At 44.6% G+C, this 20,394-nt stretch overlaps 1 protein-coding gene and 2 long non-coding RNA genes across 5 annotated transcripts in view; 2 read left to right on the top strand and 1 right to left on the bottom strand.

Annotated features, from left to right (window-relative positions):
* Positions 1-105: 105 nt before the first annotated feature.
* Positions 106-2,109, bottom strand: LOC143489477 (uncharacterized). The gene is made up of 3 exons (XR_013124686.1): positions 1,832-2,109; positions 1,453-1,664; positions 106-747 (listed from the first exon to the last, which is right to left on the bottom strand). It is a non-coding gene; the product is annotated as an uncharacterized LOC143489477 (long non-coding RNA).
* Positions 2,110-2,168: 59 nt separating this feature from the next.
* The window catches only part of clcn1b (chloride channel, voltage-sensitive 1b), a 43,031-nt gene continuing 24,805 nt past the window's right edge, over positions 2,169-20,394 (top strand). For 2 of the 3 annotated variants that reach the window (XR_013124683.1, XM_076988537.1), the window contains exons 1-2: positions 2,177-2,282; positions 7,835-7,887. Coding sequence is in view for 2 of the 3 variants with exons in the window: in XM_076988537.1 (XP_076844652.1) it covers positions 2,192-2,282; positions 7,835-7,887 (144 nt within the window). In the remaining variant the exon portion in view is untranslated. Of the gene's footprint in view, positions 2,283-7,834; positions 7,888-20,394 lie in introns of all 3 variants that reach the window. The other variant, XM_076988538.1, reaches the window with a different exon arrangement.
* Positions 11,597-14,884, top strand: LOC143489476 (uncharacterized). The gene is made up of 3 exons (XR_013124685.1): positions 11,597-14,489; positions 14,587-14,662; positions 14,791-14,884. It is a non-coding gene; the product is annotated as an uncharacterized LOC143489476 (long non-coding RNA).

Genomic DNA, 20,394 nt, shown 5'->3' with positions numbered 1-20,394 from the left:
TCTCTCTCTCTCTCTCTCTCTCTCTCTCTCTCTCTCTCTCTCTCTCTCTCTCTCTCTCTCTCTCTCTCTCTCTCTCTCTCTCTCTCTCACACACACACACACACACACACACACACAAGCTCCAGTTTTGCCCCAGCTGCTCTCTTAAGCTCTAGCTGCCTGGGTTTCATGGTGAGGCATGTTTCCAGGTCCTCCCATACCCTTTCTCAGGTTTCTCTCTCCTGCTGTGACTGATGGAAAGTCCACTGCCACGGTTATTTACCCATGATCCTGTTACAATTGCCTGCCATAATGTTTTCATGACTGGTGTTATGGTGGGTGTTAGTTATGAAATGGCTTTAAGCCATGCTGGTTATAAGCCCTCACGCGGGGGTTACCTATTGCTGTTTTAAGTAGGGGAACTACAGATTATCACTAAATATTCTTTTATTTAAAGTATTTCTTCATTGAAAGTAATGCATTTGCAGTATCATGAATTCTGCTCTGACTCTTCCAGTGGTTGGTCGTGTCTTATTTTTTCTCACACGTGGATCTTCTGCTGGAGGCCTGGCTGAGGTTGTTGGGTATGCAGCTTAGCTGTTCCTAGGATTGCCCTCTTCTGGACTGAGATTGATGATGTCATTCCTGGGATGTATTGGAGCTTCTCTCACAGCTTAGGTGTCAGCGTCCCAAGTGCTTGGACTGCCACTGGGCCAACGTTTGTGGTATCTTCTCACATTCTCTCTCTCACAGTCCTTTTTCATGTTCCTGCAGTGTGGAATAGTCAGTAATTCTTGTAATATTACTAATTAATACTAATAATTTGCTACACACAGACCTGCCTCGTGTTACAGGGGGTGTCCTAATGGGGGACACTATCCTCTCAAAAACAAGCCCCCCCCTCCTGCCTTCTGGTGGGAAAATTAAAATGGAAACCCAAGCGGGAGCAGTGGGGTGCTGGGCAGTTTGATGGGTGTAGCACACTACCATGGGGTGGATGGGAGGCTAGCATAGAGGCAGGTGAGGCCAGCTGTTATGACCCCTAATTAAGTCTGTGTAGAGGGGACAAACACGAGGCAGGTGAGGAGAGTGTTGGTGAGAGGTTGACTCATAACGCAACAGGCTGATCGCCATGAACCAAGAACCTGGATTAAAAAAAAAATTGCTACATTTGGGCTACAAAAACTACATTTCTGCTTCCAAAAGAAATTGGAACACCTGTTCTGACTAAAAATCATTATAATAAAAAAATGTGCAGTATAAATGCATGTATTGTGCGTACCCTCTTAGCTAATGTTTTAAAGATCTGGGCCTCCTATGTGCTGTATATTGTACAGGCACGTTCCTGGTAACCTACCCATTCCCCCAGGTCTTAAGAACTGTCCATTAGCAACTTACAAAATTGACCACAAAGCTTACCAAAAGATTTCGTTTTAAGTTCTGAACTCAGGAGGCTTTAAGGTGCCATCTTACCAATGAAAAAAAGTCTTCAAATGTAATGATGGGGTGTGCAAAGTCTGCAGTGAAGTCATGAAAGCCCGTATGTAGCAGCTACATGACATGATGTCTGACGGTGTCTCCTCCATCTTCACCCACTATTCTCTTAAATCTGTAACGCCCTCTTTTGTTGATGTGCCATCTCATATGTCACCCAAGTGGAACTAAATCCACCAATGGGAGGAAAGCTATGACCGAGAGAGAAAGAGAAACAAGAGCACATAAATGCATAAGTGTCATGGCAAGTAACACCAGCGATTAGACTCTCGCTGGTGCTAAGAAAAGACAAGCCTGAATCATCACTTTAAATCACACACAAACACACTCGTATTGTACAATTCAGATTCTGAGTTACCTGTTCTTTCTTCTTGGCCTTAGTTTATACTTCATTCCTTTATATCTTTGTTGCTGGTTACTTGGTACCCAAGTGTCTCCATGTCCAGAGGAGCAGACATTGAACTTTTGAACACCAATAATCAGATCACATGCCCAGGGAGTCTTTCTCTGAACATGGTGCTTTAAAGAATAAGACAAAATGTTATTTTAGTTAAGAAGTTTATATTAATGATCTTTCTGTCCATGTGAGTTTGTGTAATTTTGCTCAAACCCAAATATGATGTGTGTTGTTCTGTGTTTCAGGTGTTATAGCATTGGACAGCCCCCGCGCGCGTGTGTGTGAGTGCGCGTCCATGTAATGCAGACGTAGGATGGTGGGATGGTGGGATGTTTATTTTTGGCTCAGTGTGAGCATGTCAATGGCTGCCGATGCATCGCAAAGGAAAGCTCTGAGCTATCAGGAGACCCTGGTCAGTCTCTCTTGGTCTTTCTTGCTTTCGCGTTGTGCTCAGGTACTTTGTTGGCTGGCTGCGTGTGGAGCACTTGCTGAGATGTGCAGGACTACGATGAAATGAAATATTTTATCTGGTCTTATCTCTGTAACTCTCATCTCTTTATTCAGTTTGTTAAATCCATTGTTGGTGGTGACATTTACTGAAAAGCTCTGAAATGTTTGCACTGTGAGAGCACTAATGGTAGCTGGTAGGTCTGGGACCTGCAGCCCTGTTGGTCAGGATCGGAATAGTTCTGCTGTCCAGTGACATGTCTTGTAATCCCTCCAGCATGCATGTTATTGCACTGACTCAAAGTAAGCAAATGTCTTAACTTCAACTGTCAATTTTTGCAATGAACTAAGCAAGTCTCTACTGTGTCCAGATATGTCTGAACACAGTTAGTTGAACTTTAGATGTGTTATACTTTTCACTGCATTTTTATTATTTTCTTAATAGATTTCCTGTTTTCCAACAATAACATTGCATCTTGTGCTAAAAAGACAGTAGTTAGCTGCCCTGTGTAACGCGGAGGGTGTTGTAGAGCAACTGCGAGGCGGACGCATGTGCTGAGAAGAGCGAGATTTATTAGGGGCAAATCAATAATCATAAGACTGGTCCAGGGTCAGTTTACCAATGCGTACAGTACGAGAAGACATAACTAGAACACCACGAAACACGGGCTAAACGCAAATGAACCATGAAACAAACTCGCAAACATGAAACAAACTCACAGACATGAAACGTGCAGTATCACCAGTATCATGAATCATAACATAAACTCATAAAACTTGCACAGAAAACCAAGACTGGGAAACATGGGGCTACGTGCAATGACCAGCAAAAAGACAAGTGAAGCATACAGGGTTTAAATACACAGATAATCAAGGAATTAAACTTGACACACATGAGACCAATAATGAGGATAGGAATTAATAGGCATGATGACTGAAATAATAACAAAAGCACATGGGACATGACTGATAGGTGGGCGGGGCCAGACGTGATACACTGAAGCAAATAAATGGGTTCCATCACGTCTTTTGTCCCTGCAGGTTAAATTAACTCTACACTGAAAAAAATCTGTTAAAAAATAACTTAAAAATAAAGATGTATTAGAAAGAACTTATTTTTAAAACTCTTATTTTTGTTTGTTCATTCAAACTGATATGTTGAGGTAAAAAAAAATTCATCATTACTATTCAGGAGAAGTTAAACTATACTGAGGTTAAACTTTTTTTGACCTGCAACTACAAGCTATAAACATGTATACAGAACTCTTTAGTCTTTGCTGAGTGCACAGATTTAAGTGCATAAACAAGTTTAGCCCTACATAAGAACCAGGTCATGAGTACAGCTACCGATATTGTAGACATTTTTAATTAAAAATAAAATATTTTTAAGTAAACTTTAATTTACATAATTAAATTAAATTAAATTACATTTTTATTCCTAGTTAGGATTCATGACCACATACCATACACTGACAATCGGATAAGAAACCAAACAAGTCTTGGACAGCTTAAATTCTACTATGCTTAAAGACTATGTAACTTCACAAAAACACAGTGGGTCAAAAAACAAACAAACCAAATCCCAAATATATTACAAGTCAGGAAGGTCCTTTAACCTACAAGGACTTGTATCTAACTACAAAGACTTGCAGCTGTACACTTTTGGAGTGCAAACATGCATTATAGGACAAATATAGAATATTCTACTCTTTTTCTGGCTGGCTGCTGGATCCTGTCTACTTCAGCAATTTTGCTTTTGGTTTCAGAGTATGATTTGACATCAACCTTTTATTTCTTGTGTGGCACTTTATTCAAATATTTAAGAGTTGGACTTGTATCTTTTTTATTTACTGGTGTATCAGATCCAGTAAAGTCGTCATCATCCTCTTTGGGAAATGCATTTAGTGTTTCATTACATCCTGGTTACTCCCTTTTGTGATGCTACTGGAGATCTAAAACATACTAAAACGTTACATTTCTGATTATGACACACTTGGTTGCAAAAGTCTGTTAGATGAAACAGAATCTGTTTATGATGCACAACATTCCAAAAGTCTGTAGATTAAATGGAATTTGACAATCGCATGCCTCCTCAAATGAGGCTGACGTCAATATGGCTGACGTATCAAATCACACGTGTCAAATCAAACGTTCTTAAATATAGCTGTCTGTGTACTCTTGTAATGAAGGATTACAAGAGTACACCGACTGTACACAGGCACAGCATTGCCCTTAGGGCCAGAATTGCCCTTAATGATTTGTAATACATTAAAACTTGGGTGTGAAAATTTACGCGTTTCACTTCCTATACAGGTTGAAAAAGATTAACATGTACATGCTAATCTGAGATCAGTTTACCACAAAAATACCCTTGCTCAAACGTGCTGGAGTTAGCCAAATTCTTTTTGAACTTATAAAATGTTGCAATGGTTTTAAAGCACTTGTAAAATATTTATCCTATAACTGACGGTGTGGGACTGAATGATTAAACTGCGATGACATTATGCTCTAATTTTCAGCACATAATTTTGTATGCCCATGTTGTTAATATGAAATTGTATACTTGTTGTTGACGCCAAATTCTGACCCTACCATTCGAATATTGCAGCAGAAATCGAGACTCATCAGACCAGGCAACATATTTCCAGTCTTCTATTGTCCAACTTTGGTTAGCCTGTGCGAATTGTAGCCTCAGTTTCCTGTTCTTAGCTGTAGCCCATCCACCTCAAGGTTCCGTGTGTTGTGCGTTTAGAGATGCTCTTCTGCATGCCTCAGTTATAAAGGCTGGTTATTGTTGCCGTTCTCTCAGCTCGAACCAGTCTGGCCATTCTCCTCTGCCTTCTGGCATCAACAAGGCATTTGCGCCCACAGAACTGCCGCTCACTGGATATTTTCTCTTTTTCGGACCATTCTCTGTAAACCCTAGAGATTGTTGTGTGTGAAAATCCTAGTAGTTTCTGGAAATATTCAGACCAGCCAGTCTGGGACCAGCAACCATGTCACGTTCAAAGTCACTTAAACCACCTTTCTTCTCCATTCTGTTGCTCTGTTTGAACTGCAGCAGATCGTCTTGGCCATGTCTACATGACTAAATGCATTGAGTTGCTGCCATGTGATTGGCTGATTCAACATTTGCATTAATGAGCAGTTGGACAGGTGTATCTAATGAAGTTGCCGGTGAGTGTATGTTCTTCAATATAACTCATGTGGTCTGAATATTACAATTGAAAAGTGGCTATATTATAATATGACTGAATCATAATTGCTGTAAATGCTGTAAAGTGTTACTTTGGTGTTTTTACAAGTGGCATATGTTTTCTATCAAATTTAGTAGAAGTCAAAACTACAGTGAAATGTTTCCGTGTATCCTGCTTCAGTATGGTAACTAAACTAACACAGATTACCCTGCAGACAGATGTACTTGAATTTAAATGTTAAAAGGCTCAGGGAAATAGATAATTTAGAAAAGGCAGTATGGACCCTCCTGCCACACAATAAATTATTTTATTCTGCAACACGTACCTGTGCATCACTGGAGAGTTGTACCAGTGAATGTGAGTTTACTGATGCAGACAGACTGTGTTATATCTAAGTCATCAATACAACAGTCCCGCTCCATGGATTATAGAAGCAAACCAAGGAGAGAAAGCGTTCTACAGTTAATCTTTCCTCAACCTTATGCAAATGAGAAGTGAATCTTGCAAACCAGCACGTTACGTTGTCTTGTCAAACTATAAGCAGAAATGATTTTGACAAGATGGGAAGATAGGATTGTTATTGCTGTGTCTGGGTGTCCAGTACACTTTGATGACAAAAATTGAGTGGAAGCAAATTGAGTGGGAAATAAATGCATTGGTAACATGTCTTTGAATGTCTTCTGAACATTCAGAGGGAGATAATGACATGAGGGTTTTCTTTGGGTCGTTCATTAGAACACAGGATTTGCCTTCAACATGTACCTGCTGTAGACAGTGAAACGTTTTTTGTGTGTGATGTGCCCTCGTGGAGCAGGATGCATGTGTGTGACTGTGCTGTAGTGTAAATGCACCCAGGTGGAGGGCCGGGCTTCCTGCACCCAGGTGAGGTGACAGATTCCTTGTCCAAAAGCTTGAATTTCTGCAGTAGCTTCATACTGATGATGAGGTGGTGGAAGATGGAGGCCATCACAGATCCGCTGTTTGAGAGGAGTGTAAATTTTGCAAGTTCACCATTTACTCATGAAGGTCATGAGTCATTACAGGGACAAGAAGACTAACTAATGTGTGCATACATATGGAATGTGTGATAAAGTACCTGAAGGTGTTCAGAATCGTCTCTCTGTCAACATTACATGCAAAACTTATTTTACTGCCAGGTTTTGGGATCAGTCAAATCAATAAATTTTGACTTGACTTGGAATCACTGTTAATAAATAGTAAAAGACAACATAATATTTGGAGTTCATAATAAACAAATATATATAAAATTTAAAAAAATTGACATTCAACCCACAAGAAGATCGGCTGGCCCTGATTCCTCTTTCAGACAAGTCTTTGTATGTTTGTGTGTGTCCATCAGTGTTAGAAGTTTCACCCGTCGCTTGTCTTGTTGTCTGTGTTATTTGTTAATCAGTTTTGTGATGCATGTTATGTGTACTTTTGTTAAAATAAATAAAAAAGATATTAAAACAACAATTCTTGCCTCGATATCCTACATCTGTCTCACATTACAAAGACACAGCAATTCAGAATTAAAACGTGTGTCTATATACAAATCTTCAGGTTAAAAGGGATTGACTTACTTTTTTTCCCCCCTTCACTTGTTTTGCAGAGATTTCTGTGCATCATACCAGACATGACAGGCACTTTGTTTTAGTGACACCTTCCAAGCTGACATATTTATGTAATCTCGTCTAGTTTCACACACAAGTTGTACAAAGACATACATATAAATACCAAGTTTAGCATAAGGCTGAAAGCTGTGTGAAGGTTAACAGCACTTGTTCAGGTTTCCCCAGGATACATTTGTTCGTACATGGGCCCTTAGAAGTGCATCATGGGAGCTGAATGCAGGATTTCCAACTAACGATGCAGAAATAGCCCAGTGTTTTCTCAGCACTTTGTTGTCATCGAGCTTAAATTTCAGTGGCTGTTCTTTCTCTGAATTACCTTACTTCAGTCACAAGGGTCAATAATTTAGCTTAAAGTTTAATTTAGCATTCTTCCATTAACTACCAAAAACAGTATCTAAAACTATTACATCAGTCATTTCGCTGTAGTTAGATGTTACATTGTTTTGTGTCTGGAAAGTTTCAAGGACGGGCTGACGGGTAGTTACCGTGACAGCTTGTTGCTATGGGTCTGGCGAGAGTTGTGGCACTCTTGCTGATGTTATGCTGTTATTTTTTTTGTTGTTTTGTTTACTAATGTCCTCAGCTGGTTTGTCATCACTGTGTTTTGTGAACTACTCTTTGCTATGTAGATACTGATCACACTTGTCATATGCAAAAACAATATCAGGACATTCTTTTTGGAACAGGTTGTCTGTTCTGCAGAAGAGCTGCACCAAGACCGCGCTGGCATCATATCGAGGTATGACGTCCTTTCTGATGTAGGACTTGAAGACAGGTGGTAGATGACCAAGCATTTGATGGTCTCTAGTGCTGCAATGTAATATCCATGTCCAGTTAGTGTCTTTATTCATCAGGTGTCTGAAATGCTCACTCAGATTACGGGTGAGGCAAAACATTTGTACTTGTAGAGAAACTCCAGCAGCCATTAGCATGATTGAGAATCAGTTGGTTTTTGCATGTTCTCAATATTTTTTTTCTGGGTCAGTATGGAAACTTCCAGTTATGAGAATGTGAGATGTATGTTACAATCTGTATCTTCAACCTGATTTTTGTTCTGTTCAGCTTTAGGTTGACGTATTTGTCCCTTTTAAATGAGAGCTTCAATGTTCCTGTCATAATCTGTTGTTGATTCTTCAGGACTGTCTCCACATCTGTACATCAAAATATCTTCTGCTATGCTACTTCTCCGAGACCCAGCAGCAATTGGTGTTGTCTCGATTGGTATTTATATTGGTATTGATTATTTGCCTGCTGGCTGTTATCCTGAACATCATTCTCATCTATATATCTATATTGTCCCTTGGGTGCTCTTAAAGTGGCTAGATATCTTGCTAACTTCATCCAGTCTTCCCTGTTGACCATTTGATATTGTGACTGGAAGAGCGTTTTATTTAGATGTCTAGGGTTCATACAGGCATTCTTTTGAATGACAACCGTGCTGTTTAGGCCTGGTTTTGGCTCAGTGACTTTAGTAATTTCTCCTTCTTCCATTGTGTTTAAAGCCTTGGTCCCCCCTCCTGTTATAGGAATCGGTTTTCATCTTGGCACTGGTTGCACTGGCTGAGCTGTGTGATCCACCTCTATGTGTAGCTCTTCCATAAGACAACCAGGCACAGTAAATACACCCTTGCAAATAGACACGATTTCCTCTGTGGTTTTTTTGTGTGCATCTGTTTGGGGGTTTGCATGTCAGTACTGTGTAACACGGGATCGATATTTTTCTAGACCATTGAATCACATTTCGGCTGAGAGTGTTTTTCGTGTTATGCTTTCAGTCTGCGTTCTCCTTTTCATTTTATTAGCCTGGTGCAATGCAGCTTGGCGTTAGCGGAGTATAGGGCTGGGTTACCATCCTGCAGGATGTGTTGAAGGTCACCAAGCCAGTTACATTGGCTACTGACTCTGTCTAGCTGACATTTGAGAATATAATTCAGGGACATGCCATTGCATGCACTCAGTGTAAGGGTCATGAACCCCTTTTTAATTATTTACAAGAGACCATACCACACCTGTATGACTGGACTTACTTCACCAGATTCAGATCAGAGATACTAATTTGTGTCCCTTATCTGAAGAGATAAACCCAATTGTGGCCTTATACTGAGTTGATTTGATGCTACACGCTTTCTTTTTGGAATAGTGATAGACATCGTCTAGAATTTGTTCCTTTTGACTAGAGTCAATATGTCAGTCACAGATGAACTCTTCTTTTTTGACCCTGTCATGGTACGGCGGCCCCCTACTGGTCGCCCCCGTCTACAGCAGCAGCTTGTCCTGTGGGTGTGGTGTTGTGTTCGTCCCTCAGGTGGGCGGAGCCCGCGATCCGTCTCACCTGAGGGTCGTTTGTTCGTCTATATATATCTTGTCTTTGTACCAGTTGACTGCTGGTTATTATATCCTTAATTCGGATCAGTTCACGGGTTTTGGTTTGCGCACTTTACATATTAAACCATCCTATTTCCCTGAGACTTGGCGTGATCGCTTTCATTTATTTTCGCTCACCCTGCCCGTCACAGAATAACCAGCCTCCCTTCGGAAGCCGCCAGTCTCCTTTACTTTCTCCTTCGTTCGTGGTCATGTCTCGTGGTAAGTGTTTGTCTGCGTGGTGTTTTGTGTGAAGAGCTTCGCCGTGCTTATGTGTTTTGTGTATGTGTGTAGCACGGCGAGGACCAGGGCAGTCTGCCCTGGGAAAGCTCTTCCTGTACATTGTTTGTCTGTCTGAAGAGTTTCGCCGTGCATTAGTGTTGTGAGTGGCACGGCGAAGACCGGGGCGTCTTCCCCGGGAAACTCTTCATGTTGTGTGAGTGTAAAGTGTGTACGTGTGAACGGGCGTCTGGATCAGGGTGCGTGCTCGTGGTGTTGAATGTTCAATGTTTTGTGTAAAGCGCGGAAGCCGCTCCTCACTGTCGCCTCGCTCCCCGTTGTGTTGTGTTTCATGTGGGGAGTGACTGCGAACACGAGCGGCGCGTCGCTGTTATGTGTTTAAACCGAGCGCGCATGTGTGGGTCTCGTCCGTTCGTCGTCTGTACACCGTTTTTGTCTAGTCTTTGCGTGTGTGGTGTTCTTGCGTGCCCGTGATTATGTTGAATGTAATTCCACACATGCTCCTCCCCCTTGAGTGTGTGTTGGGGGTGGACCAGTGATGGTCCCGTGCCACGGGGAGTGGCACGGAGGGCGTCGCTCCTGAGGGAGGCCCTGACCAGGAACGTGGGGGGTTCTCCTGAGCAGGTGGAGGTCCCCTGCTAAGACGGAGACCCCTCCCCCATTGTAAGGGGGATCAGGGCAGTGCGCGTCTATGTTTTGTGTTGGTGTGTGTGGGTGTGTGCATTTTGTGTTTTATGTGCAGGTGCTTCTCCCTGGCGGTGGATCGTGGCGTTCCTGGGCCTTGTGGAGGTCTCCACCTGGCAGGAGCCCCCTTATGTTGTGGGGTGACCGGAGCCCGGTCTTAAAGAGCCCCTCCCTAGAGGGTTGGGGCCCCCGGATGTTTGGGGACCATGGGGCTCCGGTCTGAAGAGCTCCTGCACAAGACGGAGACCCTTCCACAGGGTCCTGGAGGTGACGTAGCCACGCCCCAGGGAGGTAACCTGCACACACATACACCCCGGACGGACAAGGAGCCGTGGCTCGTCGTCCTCGCACCTGTGGGGCTATGCGGCTTAATGCCGGTTAGGGCGTGAGGGCCCTGTGACCGACCGGGGCGTGGTTTTGTCTTGTTGACGGCCCAGTCGGTCCAGGGTCCCGCCCAGGTAGGCGAGCTAACCTGTGTTTGTGTTTTGTGTTTCAGCTCCGGGACTACAGGGGGTGTGTCCCTTGTCCATGCCTGCCTGCCCCTTTGTTTTGTGTGCTGCTGCTGTAGGCCGCACAGCCGGTGGAGGGGAGTGCGGCTTGGAGGGGGGATCTGTCACGGTACGGCGGCCCCCTACTGGTTGCCCCCGTCTACAGCAGCAGCTTGTCCTGTGGGTGTGGTGTTGTGTTCGTCCCTCAGGTGGGCGGAGCCCGCGATCCGTCTCACCTGAGGGTCGTTTGTTCGTCTATATATATCTTGTCTTTGTACCAGTTGACTGCTGGTTATTATATCCTTAATTCGGATCAGTTCACGGGTTTTGGTTTGCGCACTTTACATATTAAACCATCCTATTTCCCTGAGACTTGGCGTGATTGCTTCCATTTATTTTCGCTCACCCTGCCTGTCACAGACCCAGAATGTTATTTGGTGCTCATCCCTTGGGTTTTATTTTTTGTGTTTGAGGTTTGCCCTTGTTGTGGCACTTTGAGATTTTATAAAATGAAAAGTGCATTACAAATAAAATCTATTATTATTATTATCCCACCCCAGTGCACGCCTGTTCTAGTATAGCTGCTCCTGCACACTAGCTTGGCTGAAAGGGCTTCATGAAATGCTGAAAAGCTTCTATTGTTCACTGCACTTGCAGCTCAGATCCAATCATTTCAATATGACTTGTGAACCTTTGCTTCTTCTCTGGATGTTCACTTGAATTTATTGTGTGCACTGATACCCCAGTGGTGGGCCACTATTAATACTCCACCTGGCCTCTGCTATTACTCCTTTAGCATGGGCAGTAACTGACTAGCCTCATAATTACTGGTGATTGCACTGATTCCAGTAGAATATACTACAGAACCTGATAAAGAATTCAGCCGTTTAATAGACGTCTCTTTTTTTGTAAATGTGGCAATGATGGCTCCAGCATGAAGAAATGTCTCCGAACTAGGGTAGGTTTCACGTTTCCAAGAAAATATTCAAAATGTGCAAGAAATATAGTACAATTCTATTGATCTCAGCAAAAAACAGGTCTGTCGTGATGTTAACGGCAGATTTATATCCATTTCATTCTAGTTGCTCTGGTCAGTAACAAGCCAGGTGGAATCCATATATTCTATCATGAAATTCTGCAGTTTCTACACATTCCTTCTTTCTAACCGTTTCTCTGAATGCTTCATATTCAGTTATGTGGAGAGAGATGTCAGTTGATGACAGACCTTCAATGAGAGAAGATTAATATAAGCTTAGTTTTTTTTTTCCAGAGAAGCAGAACCCAGCTCATGAGATTGTAGCTACTTGTCATAAAGAACTTCCTCAAGAGCTTCCAGCATTGACGTGTGAGGATTTACAGCCCTGACACAACTTCCCATCTCTGACCCAAGCAACCGAGCCTGTGGTCGTACGTTCTGCTCCCAAGGCCACTGCCCTTCATCCACTGTCCATCTTCTGACAGTTCCTTTCAGGTGTAATTCAGAGCAATGTAATGTCCCAATGTTCAGTCCAAGTCAGAGGGTAGATTTTTAAATGTATCTATAACAGGAGTGAACTGTGACTCTGAAGCCTTGTTCCTCTGACTCGCTTTCACTTGTCTGGAAAAAACCCTGCTACCCTGTGTCCTCTCCTGAAGTAGTGCACTACACATTTACCTGTGATATTCCAGATCTCAAAAATAAGATGCTGCTTCAGCCTTATCAAAGAAAGTAACAAACTGCATGGACAGGGTGAGAATTATCACCAAAACAAACAAAAAAAAAATCTGAATAGATTAAATCAAGTTTTAAAATATATATTTTAGGCTGTCACCTAATGTGAAAGCTCTTCCTCATTGATGGCATACTACTGTCCATCTTCAAAAGATGCACCTTGGCTGCATGTTAATCATTCTTGAATAATTTTAAAGACCTTTAATCATGGGATGCTACCCAACTGTAGTGAAGCATTTTGAAGTATGGTCAGTAGGACACAGCCAGATTGACAAACCAGGGATCCCCACAGTAGATTAGATGAGCAATGAGTCTAATGAGATCCATCATCGGCTGTTTGCATGTGATGATTTATTTAGGTGAGATGATGCCACACAAACTGATTAGTTCTTTTCTGTCATGCTTTCTGCTTGTAGTAAGATGTCAACCCCTGAGCAGGACATTTCAGTGATTTTAAATGAGAACATCTGTGTCTGCACAGAATCCTATATCTTGCAGATGGATTCTTACTGCAGTATGAACAGACCCTGTCCCAGAAACATCTAACCAACGAGATCTGATTCATCCACAATTAAGTATGTTTATTACTCATGGTGGACATGCATAATCATCAGTGCTTAGGCTCTTGGATCTGAAGACATGGCGTAATGTCACATTTAAAACAGGCTGCATTTTTTCATCTTCTGTTTGGCTCAGAGTAACTGCTCTGTAGATATCTTGAGAAAAGGAAGTTTTTCTTTTTTCATTTTCCACATTTTTTTTTATTCCTCTCACCACAGATTATGTTTGAAACAAGCTGTCAAACCTCAGAAGGAATCTCCTCATTTGGATGAGGGAAATCAGGAGTGCAGAGGGACTAAGGGAATGGTTGAGAGCTTATGAAGGCTTTTAGGATTTTCTTGTGAAGTTCAACGCTGATTTCTTTACTCCAGTCACTGGTACCCAGCTCATAATCAGGCTGCACTGTTGTCTTCAACGTTTCTAGGGATTTACTCGTGTGTCCTTAAATGAGTAAGATAAAAGTTCAATACTGTCATTAAGATCAGAACAATGTTCAATTTTCCCTCTGAGATTATGGATTGTTATCTCAACAGCGTGTGCTAAATTCTAAATACCAAATTCTAAAAACTAAATTTTCTTAATTGCCAAGATAAGCAAGTTTGACAACGTGACATTTTGAATAACTTCACTTTTTATAAAATAATAAACACAAGTGAAGACTTTTTTTCTCATTGCCTTTTTCATAAATTATTCATCTGTTGAATCTTCAGGATGAAACACTTGATTTACTGTGTACTGCCTGCAACAGCAGCCATGGATCTGGGCCTCCATATCAAAAATCATCTCAGATTTTACACAAAATTTCATCATCTAGTTCCATAGAGTTTTTGTGCAAACTGTATTTATTTCCAGAAGATTTCTTTACTTTTGCAGAATGTGCAATAATTCACACATCTTGGTCTAGTAAAGCAATCTTCTTCTTGGTTATCTCCTGCCAGAGCACGGCTGCCATTACAGGAGATGTTACTGGTGCTCATATATATCAGCTGTCTCTTTCTTATTGTTTTGATGTGCTTGGTTTTTCTACCTTCACTGTAGAAGAACCTCACAGTCCGATCTCTAGCAGCTTAAGTTGTATGAACGCCCCCTGCTGGCTGAACAATGTAAAAGTCTCTGCAGTCTGCAGGTTCAGAGTACATTTACATTTAGGGCCCTGCACTGTACAATCACATCACTGCATGACTCATCGTCACTGTTTCAGTCAGCGCACTACTTTGAGACAGGTGACTGTGTTTCCCCCCTGTCCAGAGCTGCACAGACACTAAGCAGCACTGGAATAGCCCCAGAACTATGGTAAGTTACTTATAACATGAACTTCACATTGTCAGGGCTTTTTGGAGGTTGATGGTTTTTAGATTTGTTTGGTATCTGCTGTCATTTGTTTTTGTAGGGGTTTAAACCTGGTCTGATGGTCAAAATAGCCATCACCAATCATCAAAAACCCAAACATCAGAAGGAGGTATTAGGTAAGCACTTGTATAGTATATTTTTGTAGTTAGTCAAATCAGTCTGCGTATCTATATTATACTGAATTTCATTAGTGAAATATCTGTATCACACAGGTTTGCTTTACTTGTCTTAACCTGTTTTATAGAAACACATCTTACAAGACCTAAACACTCTTAAGGATTGAAGAGGCCTACACAAACCCATTATCAAGCCCTTTAGTTTGAACAAATGGAATGCTGATAAATAATATAATAAATGTTTGCTCACCATACTTAAATCTCCCTTATTTATTACATTATCTTGAATGCAGTGTTTCCACCTGTGTGCTCTTCCTCTGGTGAAACACCACCCTGATTATGTCTTAACTGAGTCCTACTGTGGACCTGTGTGGGCTGACAGTGTTATATCCTACAAGCAACTACCAGTGAAACAGCCCGCACACACACATGCACGCACACACACATGCACACACACACATACTGGCTCCGATGTCTTGATCATCAGTCCTATTTATAGGCTTTGGGAGTGAGTGTGTTGGTCTCTTAAATATCAGTGAAGCTGATTCACTTCCTTTTTTGGAGGATAGTCAATCCCAGGCAGGTTTGAAGCAGCTAATTAGTTGTGTGTAATTGGGTATATGTATACACAAACGCACAGGTCTGAATACATTATGTTCATATTTGCACAAACGCACAGGTCTGAATACATTATGTTCATATTTGCTTTGCTGGGCACATGTTAAACCGAGTCATTAAAAAATCAAATTTGATGATTCTGCTGTTGCATAAGACAATGGCTGTGAAATATTTGGTCATGAGTTAACATGGTTGGTCTTTCAACAGTCATGTCCAGAGTAGCCATTTTAGGGCGCCTATAACCACAGATTCTGGCACCCACACCCACCCAACATCAAACCCATGGCGGTATAGTCAGTCTAAAACAACATATGTGGGACTCAAATTAATTAATTATAGGACAGAGGTTGTTCTGAACAGCCACAAAGTTAAAACTACGGAGAGGTAGCCACAGATTAATCAAAATGCCCATGTTGATGCCTGAGCACCACTGAAACCCAACCAAAATGAGATATGCTCATTGTATAAACCTTGGGAGCAATTTTATTTACTACACTAGTGACTTGACTGTCTATGTCAATCTGTTGTAAATCTCCTAAAATAAGCTGCTTTTGTTCAATAAGTTGTTTTCATTGAGTCCAGAAGAAGCATATTATGTGGCCAAACTTTCATCTCATTAGCCTTGACATACTTTATGGTGTGTTGCTGAACCCTCCCTCTCTTCCTAATTGAACCAAGTGGCTATAACCAAGTACTACAACACGTCCCACTGTGTCTCTGATGCGTGCAGCAGACCCTCTCTGTAACGCGGGAGTACTGGGAGGTACTCACCGCGTATAGTGATAGAAGAAAGGTGGATCCAAGTGCCGTTTAACAGCACAACAGCGTTTGTCAGAACAGAACGCGAGTGCGAGAGTTAAAAACACGAAACACAACCCAAATGAATAAACGAAAGCAACGCGGAAAAGTCAACGCGAGAAAATAAAAGGAAAGTCGTGGAAGCACGGTAAAACGATAAACAAAACCCAACGCGGAAAACTCAACGCGTGAAAAATAAAGCTCAACCGTAAGGAGACGGGAGAAACAAACAAAACAACAAACGTAACTTAAACAGCGCAGACACAGGCAACGTGAAAACGAAACTAAAGATGCCAGAGAAGGTGGCTGGCCAGCAGGCAGAAAAACGCCGCAGCAAAACAAAACCCCTTCCTAAAATATAAAGTCAGAATAAAGACAGGAAGAAAAAACAGACTTGGGAAAACTTGAGGTAGGTCAGAGCGACGCAGGAGATAGAATCTCGAAGAAGAGAAGGAGAGACAGAGAGAGAGCGGCGACGAGACACCTTGTAACTTGGAGAGTGCAACTTCGGGGAATGAAGGAGCAGGCTGATAGCGCGAGGGCAAAACCGAACGAATCAGCAATGATCCGTTTCCCACAGCTTCCTTAAGAAGGCTTCAGACAGCTGAAACAGATCATTGCTGATTACGCCCCGCAAGTCTAGGACTGACTCGGGTGCCCCTCCTGGTGGTGGAGGGAGTGGCATCCGAGCCAGCCCTGACAGAGCCCCCCCCTCTAGGCCCGAGACCACGCGGGCCCAACGCGACGGCCCTGTCACGGCGGAAATCCCGGATAAGGGACCCATCAACGATGCGGGAGGCGGGGACCCAGGAGCGTTCCTCGGGGCCATAACCCGTCCAGTCAACCAGGTATTGGTCCCGACCCCGAACACGGCGGTGGTCCAACAACCGGTTGACCGTGTACACAGGACCACCATCAACCATGCGGGGAGCCGGCGGGGCAGGAGCACGGGGCATGTTACACAAGACAGGATGGAGACGAGAAGCGTGAAAAACCGGGTGGACCTTCATAGACGGCGGGAGCACCAACCGGTAAGCGACCGGGTTGATGCGCCTGTCCACCTTGAAGGGGCCCAGGTAGCGAGGAGCCAGCTTCTTGGTTCCGCCGCGGACAGGCAGGTCCTTGGCGGACAACCAGACGCGCTGACCCGGGTGAAACGACAAGGCAGGAAGGCGGTGCTTATCGGCACTCCGACAGTAGCCGGAGGAGGCAGACACCAAGGCCTTACGGGCCTTACGCCAAGCCACCCTACATCGCCGCACCAAAGCCCGGGCACCCGGAACGGCTGCCTCCTCCTCCTGGTTAGCGAACATAGGAGGGGCATACCCGTAGAGGCATTCGAAGGGGGACATCCCGAGGGCCGAGTGCCACAAGGTGTTATGGGCATACTCGGCCCACAGAAGCTGGTCAGACCAGGAGGAGGGGTTGGAGGAAGCCAGACACCGAAGCGTCTGCTCGAGGTCCTGGTTGGTGCGCTCAGTCTGCCCATTAGTCTGGGGGTGAAACCCAGAGGACAAACTAGCCCTGGCCCCCAAGAGCCTCAGGAAAGAACCCCAAAAGCGACTGGTGAATTGGGGTCCCCTGTCGGACACCACGTCGGTAGGAAAACCGTGGTGCCGGACTATGTGGTGTAGGAAGAGAGAAGCGGTCTCCCGGGCCGAGGGGAGCTGAGGCAAGGCCAGAAACCTTGCGGTTTTGGAAAACCTGTCTACGATGACCAGAATGGCGGTGTTACCTCGAGAGGGAGGCAACCCGGTCACGAAATCTAAGGCGACGTGCGTCCAAGGTCTCAACGGAATAGGCAGTGGACGTAACAAACCGGCCGGTTTGGTATGGGTCACCTTGTTTCTGGTACACGTCTCGCAGGCGGTGACGAAACGAGTCACCTCTTGATCCATCCCGGGCCACCAGAATCTACCCTGGAGGAGTTTCAATGTACGTCGTGACCCGGGATGAGCAGCAAAAGGTGAAGTGTGACCCCACTCCATGACCTTCTTACGCAACCTAGGGTGGACGTAGAGACGACCGGATGGGCCACCACCAGGCCCCGGGTCACTGGTGAGCGCTTGTTTGACTTCTGTCTCTATGGCCCACTGCAGGGGTGCCACGATTTTGGAAGCTGGCAGCACGGTGCTAGGCCCAGAGGTGTCAGGAGGCGACTCCCACTGGCGGGACAGAGCATCAGGTTTGGCATTTTTTGTGCCCGGACGGTAGGAGAGCGTGAAGTCAAAGCGTCCGAAAAACAAGGACCACCTGGCTTGTCTGGGGTTCAGACGCTTGGCCTGCTGGAGGTAGGCCAGGTTCTTATGGTCAGTCCAGACCAGGAAAGGGTGCTTAGCCCCCTCCAGCCAGTGTCTCCACTCTTCGAGGGCCAATTTGACGGCCAAGAGTTCCTTGTCCCCCACGTCATAATTGCGCTCAGCTGGGGACATGCGATGGGAGTAATACGCACACGGATGGAGCTTAGGAGGGGACCCGGTTCTCTGGGAGAGAACAGCACCTACCCCGTAGTCAGACGCATCGACCTCAACTATGAATGGTAGGTCGGGATCCGGCATGCATAACACTGGTTCAGAAGTGAACTGAATTTTCAGGTCTTCGAATGCTCGCTGGGCTTCGGGAGTCCAGACGAAGGGACCGGGGCTCTTTTTGGTGAGAGTAATCAGGGGAGCCGCAAGGGTACTGAAACCCTTAATGAAGCGGCGGTAGAAATTGGCGAACCCTAAAAAACGCTGTACCAGACGGAGTGAGGTAGGAGTGGGCCAATGAGCAACGGCCCGGACCTTGGAGGGGTCCATGGCCAGAGTGTTCTGGGCGATACGGTAACCTAGAAAACCTATTTCCTGGACATGAAACAGAGATTTTTCTAGTTTAATAAACAAGTGGTTTTCGAGGAGTAGTTGGAGCACCCGCCGGACGTGTTTTCTATGTTCAGTCTCGGATTTACTGTAGATGAGGATGTCATCCAGATAAACAAAGACGTATCTGTCCAGAGCCTCCCTTAGTACTTCGTTAATGAAGCGCTGGAACACGGCCGGGGCATTCATTAAACCGAAGGGCATGACAAGATACTCATAATGACCTGAGGGTGTGATAAACGCGGTCTTCCACTCGTCACCCTCTCTTACCCTGACTAAGTTGTAGGCACTTCTCAGATCAAGCTTAGTGAAGATTGTTGCCTGTTGGAGGGCCTCAAAGGCAGTAGCCATGAGGGGTAGAGGGTGACGATCCTTGACCGTGATCTTATTAAGCCCCCGGTAATCGATACAAGGTCTGAGTCCCCCGTCTTTTTTCCCCACAAAGAAAAACCCTGCTCCAGCGGGAGAGGTTGATGGCCGGATGAATCCGGCTGCCAGGGCCTCCTGTATATAAGTCTCCATGGCTCTACGTTCAGGTACGGCCAGGGAGAAAAGACGGCCTCTAGGGGGACTAGTGCCTGGCAGTAGCTCAATGGCTATGTCATGAGCCCTATGAGGAGGAAGGAAGCCAGCCTTTTTCTTGCTGAATACCTCTCTGAGGTCGTGGTAAACAGCAGGAACCTGAGTTAGGTCAACAGGGTCCGGAGAGTGACTGGTAGTGGTTTTGGGGTTGCTCTTTAGGCATGTTTCCTTGCAGATGGCTCCCCAACTACGGACTGAACGGGAAAGCCAATCTACTTCTGGGTTGTGGCGTTGGAGCCAAGGAAAACCCAGAATAAGACGCATCTGGGGCGCGCTAATGACATAAAGGGCGAGCTGTTCTTTGTGACCCCCAATACTCATGTCAAGCGGGATAGTCTGCTTATTGACTTCGCCTGAAGTCAAGGCACGTCCATCAACGGCCGCTACAGACAAAGGCTTGTCTAGGTCAACAAGCGGAACCCCCAGTTCTTTTGCCAAAGCGACGTCTATAAAATTGGCAGCAGCACCTGAATCAATAAATGCCAAGAGGTGTTTCCCTTCTGTCCCTCGCCAGGTAAGCGAAACGTGTATGAATAAACCATTGCTAGGAGGGTTTGAGACCGGGCCCGCCAGGACCTCCTCAGTTACTGGCGGACCGCTCCTTTTCCCTGTAGCTCGGGGCATTTTTGGAGTTTATGCCCTTCGCTACCGCAGTACAAGCATCTACCCTCCTGAAGGCGCGCTTGTCTTTCTTGCCTAGAAAGACGTGTGTGAGCTAGCTGCATAGGCTGCGGCTCGTTAACAGCCTCATGTGGCTCTACAACGCGTGTGGTGTCAGGCTTAGGTGTAACTGCCTGATGTTGCAACCGTCTAGCATGTCTACGTTCGCGGTAACGATTATCAAGACGCACAGTGAAAGCGATCAATGCGTCGAGA

This window comes from Brachyhypopomus gauderio, unplaced genomic scaffold, assembly GCF_052324685.1.
Source record: "Brachyhypopomus gauderio isolate BG-103 unplaced genomic scaffold, BGAUD_0.2 sc62, whole genome shotgun sequence".
In the NCBI taxonomy this organism is placed as follows: Eukaryota; Metazoa; Chordata; class Actinopteri; order Gymnotiformes; family Hypopomidae; genus Brachyhypopomus; species Brachyhypopomus gauderio.
Note: the sequence above shows the minus strand (reverse complement) of the source record. Positions and strands in the feature narration are given on the sequence as shown.